The sequence below is a fragment of the Nyctereutes procyonoides genome, unplaced genomic scaffold, assembly GCF_905146905.1.
Source record: "Nyctereutes procyonoides isolate TBG_1078 unplaced genomic scaffold, NYPRO_anot_genome, whole genome shotgun sequence".
NCBI classification, from domain to species: Eukaryota; Metazoa; Chordata; class Mammalia; order Carnivora; family Canidae; genus Nyctereutes; species Nyctereutes procyonoides.
In genome coordinates, this window is record NW_026575047.1 from 28421111 (window position 1) to 28430622 (window position 9512).

The window sequence follows — 9512 nt, forward strand, 5'->3', positions numbered from 1 at the left end:
TGACCTTGGACAATTTCCTTAACCCTTTGTTTCCTCAGTAAAACTGCAATCAGAGCACCCACCTCCAGAGGTGATTATGAGGCTTCCGTGAGCTGACGTACAGAAAGCACTCAGCACAGTGCTCCACACATAGTAAGCAGCCCATAGATGTAGCTACTCTCTCTGACCACCTTTCAGAAGGGCATTTACCTACCCCTCAGTACGTGGACACACCCATAATACACCACGTATCAATCTCTCATGGCACCTCATTGTAAGACCAAGTTTGTATGTCTTCCTTGCTTCTAGAGGACAGAAAATGTTCTAGTCATCTCTGTATTTCCAGCCTCTGGTATTGTCATTGCCTGAAATATGGCAATTCTTGAAGAAATAATTGGATTTTGTTTTACGTATTAATAGTTGCCTATGTCCAGATTCATGCTTCTACAATTTAAGTTTAAAAAAAAAATCTAGGCTTGAACTGAGAAAGAAAGAAAAAAGAAAGAAAGAAAAAAGGAAAGAAAGAAACCAAGCAAGCAATATCTTTGTCAGATAATGACAAAGGTATATGTAATATCTACATCAACTGAACATTTGTTAAAGCTCTGTTTTCTGACACTTTTAAAAAGCGACTGTTTTCCCAGATCAATTGTATTTTGAGACCCACCAACCAAATCCAAATAAATTTATGACTCTTGTTCTTGACAATGGATAAAGTTGGATATTTGAGGTTGTTTGTTTTATGTTTTGTTTGCTTGTTCAGAAAGGAGGTGTTCTGTGTTCCTCATGAAAAATGAGTTAATGTGGACAAATGTAATAAAAGGAGATTTATAGCCCTGTTCTCCATACAATTTAAATTAATTTCTTTCTGAAACCCAAACAAAAAGCTAAATGCATAAAAAATGCATACGGTTTTAAATCCTATATCATAATTTACACACCAGAGAGGGTGAAATTTAAATGTGCATTGATTTTAGACTGATAAGAATCTGTGTTGACTGTGAGTTGAGAGATTTTTTTTTTTCCTTCTTGGCCTCCTACTAATAGTTAGTTTGCAGCAATTTTTAATTAAAAACAGTTGTTCCCATAGTAAGAACATAGTGGGGAAGAAAGATGTCAGGAAAATAAAATCAGTACAAGAGTCCTGCGATTTGTTTTCTGAAGTCATGTAGAGATTTTGAAAAATAAAAGAGTTTGGAAGTTCTCATTTTTAAAACTGCACTTTTGGTTTCATTTAACATTTTCAAAACAGCTTTCCTTACCACTACCAATACCCCCTCCCCCCACTCCGCACAACCCCCTTCGGAAAAACTTGGAAAGTTCTGGTTTAACACTGAAAATCATTCATATGAGGCAGAGTAACAGCAGCATTTTTCTTTCTAAATTTCTAGGAAAAAAAAAAATCCAAGTTATCACAAAGCATTTCTCATGTTTTTCCACCTATCCAAAATACCTAATCTCATTTTAACTAGACTCCGTCTGAACATCAAGGATACTAAGCTACCCCATGAATAAACATGATGTTACAACGTGAAACCCTGGGACTGAAGTATATAAAAATGTAACTGAAAGAGAAGAATGAGAACCCCCCCACCCCCTCCCACGCCCTCCCCAGGGAGCTTGAGAGTTGAGCAGGGAGGGGTGCAAGCAGCAGATTTAAATTTCAAGGTCTTCAAACATTTTTCACGTTCATATTAAATCCTGCAAAACCAAAAACTGTAATTCTAATAAAAACCTTGTGTGTGTGGCTTCCAATTGTAATCACAGTTTTCTCTTTTGGAGTGGGATGTGTAATGTTGATAAAAGGAAAAAATAAAAAAAAACCTCGAAACAGAAGAAATGCATAATGGAACCCACACTTTCCTGGAGTTTGTGGTACTTTATTAAAATTAGTGTATTACCAGCAGGAAAAAAATATATATACTTTAAAACAGCTTTATTGCAATGGAGACATGTTGGGTCATTTGAGAAAAAAAGGTACAGAAAGTTAATCTACGAGAATGAAGATTTTTTGTAACTTGATAAACTTTCTTAAATTCTATAGTAATCCAACATCAGTGAAATCCTTTCACTAAAAACAGAGGTCACTATGATGTGTCCCATATTTTACCTATATTTTCATTTCACAGACCTCAGGAAATGAAAAAAAGACTGCTTTTTGTGAATACTGAAGCTTTTTACAGAACAAATTCTGGTATCTGCAGACCATGTTTTTTCTAGCCTATCTGACTGCACTCTGTGAGCAATGCTAAACTAACTATATAATTGGGCAGTTGTGTTCTTCCCAAATACATCTGGGACAGCAAGACCATGCAAATAGGAGAATTTTGGAAGACGTCGGGTAAATCATGGTAACACACACAACATAAATGTCACCCCCTTCCTACTGCCTGGGAATTACAGTGACCAACAGTGACGCAAAGCTCAAAGAGTTTCTCTTAATTTCATTTAAAGCCAGGGGCTGGGGGGAGTACACCCACATATTTCTTTATGAAATTCCACTGAGATTCTGACGTTGCAAATAAATTTTATTTTCCAGAACACCCAATAGCATTTAAAACATATTTTGTGTTGTTTTGGTTTGCTCTGTGATACATTCATATTCCTTTTAAAAGGCTCTATAATCTCTTAGACATTTGGTTTCCTTTGCCACAAAGATTAGGCATCTAAGTCACATCATGGTAAAATAAAGGTGGAGAATGTCCCCACATGAACGCTTATAGGGGAACGGAAGGCAGATTCCCAAAGCAGCTTCAGGGCATAGCAAGACCCCAGAGGCACTAGGATCTTGTTTCTGGGGAAGGGTGCTAATTCCAGTGACATAGTTCTCAAACTCTCTCCTCTTCCACCTACTGACTCATTGACTGGCAAGTTAACAAATGTTTACTGAGTACCTATTTTGTCCCAGGAACTGGGAGCTCCGAGCGCTACTTTAAAACAAGATTGGCAGAGTCTCTGCCTTCAGCTTTTTCTCCACTATGACTTCATTGTTTTCAGTACTGTTTGTGAGTCTGAACTGAATACCATGAGCAAAGAAATCACGTCTGTGCTCTTCATGCTGGGTTCACAATACTTTCTCGTACAAAAGAAAACCAAACCCAGGACTTTTGTAGCATTTGAAATTTTGGAGAATTTTAGGGGTACCACAAGGTAATTTTCAAATGAGGAACCATTTTCAAATGAGGAACCATGATCTACGCCAAATAGTTTTAGGAAGTGACAGAAACAAGAAAGGAACAGGATTACCTCCCAATCCAATGCTCTTTAAACTCTCACTACCCAGTTTCGGAAGGACTTTGATTTGATTTAATTGGAAGAAATGCACCAATCACAGGACAGAATGCCTGGGGGAGGGAGGGTTAGCTATGGAAGGATAGGTAAACCCCATGGTTCTTTACCACTTTCTTTCCTTTCCATAAAGAATTCCATAAATTTCTAGGAAATTTATATGAACCTGATTATAATTTACTCATCAACATTGATTTACTATGATTTCTTCCTAGCCAAGTCTATGTTCAAAAAGGAATGGGGGGGCAGCCCGGGTGGCTTCAGCCCAGGCCATGATCCTAGAGACCCAGGATCAAGTCCCACGTCGGGCTCCCTACATGGAGCCTGCTTCTCCTTCTGCCTGTGTCTCTGCTTCTCTCTCTCTCTCTCTCTCTCTCTCTCTCTCGAATAAATAAATAAAATCTTAAAAAAAAAAAGGAATGGGGACTTGAGAGTCTTACTCAAATTGTGTGTGTGTGTGTTGTTGTTAAGAATCAATGAAATAATACCATGTAATATAGGATCAACAACCAGAAGACAGAGGAGAAAAAGGTGAGTCTCTCTCGCCAAAAAGATTGAATGCATTGGTTAAGTTGCAAGAGTCACTCAATAATCTATTTGATTTTGTGTGTGAATAACCTAGTAACTCTTGCTGGGTATTATTATATTTAGTTTCAACCGTCTCTAGGATTCAGAACAACTTCATCATCAATAATCATAGTTCGGTGAAGGCACAATGTAACTTTCTCATGAAAAGTTTTTTTTTTTAGCTAAACATTTTCTTTTCCAATTACAAACTGTGACCAAAATTTAATACCTAATGTTATATTTAAATCTCTTAGGAGAAATTATTTTATTCTCTCCTTTTTTTCATATGAAATGAAAACAAATTGATGGCCTTTGGGTTCATGACATCTTTTACTGTTTGGCAAAGAGAAAAGAAGTGTCAGGGCAATTATTTGGATAATTGTAAAAAAGATCTAATTAAGGGGGTAATGTTCGGGGTTGACTCTAGAACATACCAGAAAACAGTTCACAGTACTTTTTTGTCATGGTCAGAGAGGTTTTAAAAAAATCTTTCAGATTTGTCACAGCAAGCTTTCCTCTCCTGTTTCTTGGCTATGAAGCTGTTTTTTTCTACTCAGAGGAAAATCTTTAAAAGTAATACCCCATAATCCAAAAGATAGGAGTTCTTGAGTTCAGCTCTCACAAAAGATAATGTGACATTTTTTAAGAGACATACTACAAATGGGGAACTTTTCAAAGGTTTTTCTCTCAAATGGGAAACAAATGTGGGATCTTTCTGCATCTGCAGATTTTCGTGAGGGCCAGGACAGGGAAGTGCCCCGGATAACCTAGCTCTGAACTGGCCAAGTGATAATTTTGGAGCACAAGGCAGCACAGATATCAAGGAAAACTGCCTGTTCTCCTAACCAAGGAGGATGGCAGCAAAACCTCATTCCACAACTTCTCAGAAACTTTCTAAAACCTAAGCTGGACGCAGGTTATTTTTGAATCCTGCTCAAGAACCAAGCCTTAATGGCCCTCATTCTCCAGTTTTCAACCAAGTACATTTTTAAGACCCCTTGAACTCCAAATTTGTATGGCAATTAATGTGCATCTGAAGTACAAGACATTTCCTATCTCCCTAATTCTGATAAGCAGGCTATGACAACCAATAGTTTACGCAAGAATTTAAGAATCCAACAGATAGTTCCAAAAACACTGAATGAAATATACAACCTTGCAACACACACGACAAAACACAGGAATATCGTTTAGGGTCAACAGGTCAGCACCCTAAGCAAAACAGGGCTACGGGCTTCTGAGAAGAGCAACAGTATCATCAATGATATTTAACTTCTATGATGTATGAATATATAAAGAAAATAGCAGTGCTAAAGACAACCCAGTTTAAAAAAAAGAAAAATCAGTCCTTGTCCAGCAGTTAGCCAATCAGAAAGCAGGTCACATCTTGTTAGCTGTATTAAATACATCAAGCGTCCTGAATTCTCCATGGCTCTGTTGACAATTTAGGCAAGTATGTTTTATTTTATCATACAACATTGGTTTGAGTCCCCCTTCCAGAGCTGAGAGTCAGTCTCCAATCTAAAATTCCACCAAAGCTATTTCCCCAAAGCTCTTTGCCATCAACCCTCTGGGTATTTGCACTCTGGCAGAGGAGACGGGATTCCCAGCGATTTCTACTTCCTCAAGTGACTTTGGTGCACCTACAACTAACTCCTGCTCAGAACACTTCAGCACAAAGCCCCCACTTACAGGCAAAGGGACAGCCCAGCAGCAAGACCTGCCAGCCCAGCTAGCACAGAGAAAAAGTCAACTGGCATTAAATATTTAAATTGCAGGAGGCAGTCTGGAGTTTTGCATTTACAAAGTTCTGAAAGTCCTGTTCTCCTCTCAGCTCCCAGAGTTGCTGGCCGGGGAGGCAGAGGCTCGCTCCCCCTCTCAGGCACCAGATTACAAATATGCAAAACTCGAGCTGACTTGAATGCAGAGCCAGCTCCGAAGGAAGGTAGAGCTCCTGGGGAGACACTCCCATCAGCGACCAGAGAAAGTGGAGAACCCCCTTGCCCCGAGCAACTGGTTTCTGAATTTCACACGGAAATACACAAACAATGTGTCCCTCCAGGGCTAGTTCTGAAAAGTGTATGGGGTTACCCCGCTGCCCCCTCCACCTCGATTTTGCTGACTTTGAAAAGCAAATGCAGGTCAAAGCAGACTTCCTCGGGGATTTGTGGAAAAAAAATCTCTTTTGCCAGATGCAAATGATCCCCCAGATCCCTTGGAATTGTATCTCACGAAACGCCAGCGGGACCGACTAACGAGCCTGCAAGCCCCAGAGTTGGGGAAGAACCAGCATTTCTGGAGACCCGGCAGGCGAATCAAGTGCCGGGCTGCCCATTTCAGGATTCCGGCAGAAACTGTCCCCAGCTCCAAGAGTTGCTGCGCCTGGAAAGCCAGCGTCCAAACTACTGGGTTCATCCTGGCGCTCGTTTCCACGTCCGTGGTAGTATCTAGTGGGACACTTCCCGCAGAATTCAGCCAGCGACCCGGGAAAAGCCCATGCACAGTTTAAAAAAAAAAAAAATACAAACACACACACACACACACACCACACACACACACACACACCCGAGGCTGAAGTACTTACCTCTGTGCGAGACTGCAGTCTCTTGTTCATCTCATAGATTCGGTACTCTGGCTGCACCATGTAGGGTGTATGTCTCCTATAAAATGGGCCGAAAGGAGAAGAATAGAAGGGGTCATGTGGTGTGCTGGACATCTTGCCTGCTTGTCGAAAATCAAGCTAAACAGAGTATCAGTAACGTCCATGCAGAGCACATGGGCTGTGTTCCTCACAGTACAAAGTAGACGCACGCACACGCTCACACACACACACACACTCACACACGCACACACACACACAGAGGCGGGCAGGCAGGCAGGCTGAACACACTGGCTGGGAACTGCTGTTGGAGCCCTCTATAGCAGGAGAGGAGAGGGAGAGCGGGAGGGAGGGAGGGAGGGAGGAGGGAGGGAGGGAGCACGGGAGAGGAGGGAGAGGGAGAGAGCAGGAGCTTCAGGGAGGGAGGGAGGGAGGTTGGTAGGGAGGAAGGGAGGGAAGGAGGGAGGGAGGGAGAGAATGAGAGGGAGAGAGAGAGAGAGACAGAGAGAAGCTGGATAGCTTTAGGCACCACTGCTTGTTTTTAAAGAAGCAGTTTGTGGAGAGGTCATTTCCTGTCCACACTGTAGACTAGTTCAAAAATACAATTCTCCTCACAGTCTGACAGAAGTCTAAGGCTCGGTTTTAATTTTTTTCCTCCAGCCAGGACCCCTCACAACCTGATTGCTGAGCTTGTTAGCATATAGGTGGTTTAACCGCTGCCTGAGCCACTCACCCCTGACAGCCGCACGGTTGTAATGTATCAGAAATGTGATTACTACAAAATACAGCAACACCGCACCCTGGTCCCCCGTATCAGAGCAGGCGACTCACTCGCATGCCAAGATTTCCCAAGCACTCATCTCCCTCTATAGTTTTGGTTTTACTTGCTGTTGTTCTAAGGGCTTGTTCCAGCCTTTGCATTTCGCCCCCTCCTCACCCTGGCATCTCACCCCCTCCCCATCAACCCTCTTCTCCAAAGGCTTCACTCGGGGCAGGTTTAAAGGGGGCCTGGGTTCAGGTTACGGAAGCATTTTCAGGTAAAAACAATCATTTGGAAGGTGGAATGCCTCAGTTACATCCATGGGGCAGTGGCTTTTTTTTTTTCCCCCTTCTTGGAAAGAAACAAAAACAAACAAGCAAAAAGCTACTCCCAAAGCCAACCTCCGAATGAGATAGGAAAAGCAAGGAGAGAACACCCACAAAAATGACCATGGAAAATTCAGTTGAGTAGGAAATTGCAGATAATTGAATGGCTCATCCCCAAATAACATGTCCAACTCTGATGGAGGCAAGGTCTTTATTTTACAAGATTGGTCAAGAACATAAATCTTTTTGCAACTGAGGTATATGATAACGGGAAGTAAATCTGCAGGGCTCAGGGAGGGGTAAGGGTCTCTACAGGGAATTAAATGATCTATATGACAATCAAATTCTACTGGAACCAATGATAACCAGACATATACCCTTAAACAAAGCCCATACACGGAAAATGTAAATGTATTGAGCTAATACCTAGCTAGGTCTGTGGTATTACGAAAAGGAAGCAGAGACCACCAAAAAGGGTGATGCATGCAAGACCTGAATGTAAATGCATGCAAATGAGACATTTCTTCTTTTTAATAAGCAGATTAATTAACTTTCTGCCCCAGTCATGGCTTGGGGTATCTCCAAGTCACTAGCCAACAGGGGATAAGGTATTGCTAATTCTGTAATTTACACTCTTAAGAATACTCAGGAGGAGAAATACCCCCAAATTGCTGTCTTGATCAGTCCTATTCTGTGACTGTATGAAATGTTTGCAGAGTCCACCCCAAACTTCTAGTGCAACCCAACACAGTGATGTCCCTTGCCAGGATGAGATTAGGGGAGGCATTACACTAAGGCTGCTTGGAACTTGTTCACGAAGACCCCAGGGCAAGCCAGCATGCTTGGTTTCAGGTTTCATTACAAATCCAAAAGCTGGACTAAATTTGCTGCAAGGTTTGTCAAAACACACAACCTTCTAAAGACAGCATTTCAAACAAATTTGGCTTGATTTATGTTTTGGAATGATGGCCACTGCAAAATCTAACGGCTCCTTGTGTTTAGGTTCCCAAACTAAAAGACGCTCCAAGAGTTTAGTGCCTGCCCGAGTTTGTGTTTACGTGGCTGTTTCGGAAGAAGCAAAGTAACACCTAGCAGGCATGTACAGCCCAATATTGATCCAAAAAAAAAAAAAAAAGGAAAAGCTCAAAAATCCATTTAGGGAACTCCTTTCTAATAAGGTTAAATTTTACTCTCATTAATTCTTGCAGACCATTCCAAGTTATCATTGGAAATATTGCTTCCTGTTCATACCTAAAGACTCCAAATTCAGAAATATCTGAAAGTTTATAATGCTTAGGCCACATAGTTTTTCATCTCTGCTACTTCAAGAGTCTCCAAACTGGCCTCCCTGCTCAGATCCACAATTCTATTCTAACTTGTGATTCATCCTTGTTATAATCGGAATGTTGACTGCCGAAAAGAAAACCTGATCTTGCCCCATATTTTCCCTTCAGTGTTTCCCTGCCCCAAGTAAAAAAACGTCCATGCTCCTTAGCTTGGCACACAGGGCTCCTTAAGACCTACACTCTCGCTCTCGTTCTCGCTCTCTGTCTCTATCACACACATACACACCATTTACTTGCTTGCTTGTTTGTTATACCTGGTCTTCCTAAAGTTACAATCTTGATTCATGCATGCACACATTTGTACTTTTATCCCTTGTTTCCTTGCAACTCCTACTCATTTATCTTTCCAATTAAATTGTCTCCTCTCCTCTGAATCGTTTCATTCTTCCTTCACTAATTCATTTATTCCACAGATATTCCATTCACAGTAGAAAGGGGCACGGACCATACCACTGGCCAGAGCACTTTCCAACCCTGCTTCCGCCACTTTTCTGCCCTATGAGCTTGAGTCAGTGACTCCACCTCTCTGTAATTCGGCCACCCCATTTTTAAACTGGAGACAAAGAGAGTAACAATCCAAAGACTGTCGTAAAGGATTAGATGAGATAACGCACTATGATGTATTAGAACCCACACATATAAGTTCT

General features: G+C 41.4%; 1 protein-coding gene across 10 annotated transcripts in view; it reads right to left on the minus strand.

Moving 5' to 3' along the window:
- LDB2 (LIM domain binding 2) overlaps positions 1-6775 on the minus strand; it is a 375855-nt gene extending 369080 nt beyond the window's left edge. For 4 of the 10 annotated variants that reach the window (XM_055326719.1, XM_055326723.1, XM_055326727.1 and 1 more), the window contains exon 1: positions 6419-6774. In XM_055326719.1, coding sequence (XP_055182694.1) covers positions 6419-6550 — 132 coding nt within the window. In that variant the 5' untranslated portion in view covers positions 6551-6774. Of the gene's footprint in view, positions 1-6418 lie in introns of all 10 variants that reach the window. The other 6 variants (XM_055326720.1, XM_055326718.1, XM_055326717.1 and 3 more) reach the window with 2 other exon arrangements.
- Positions 6776-9512: the final 2737 nt, after the last annotated feature.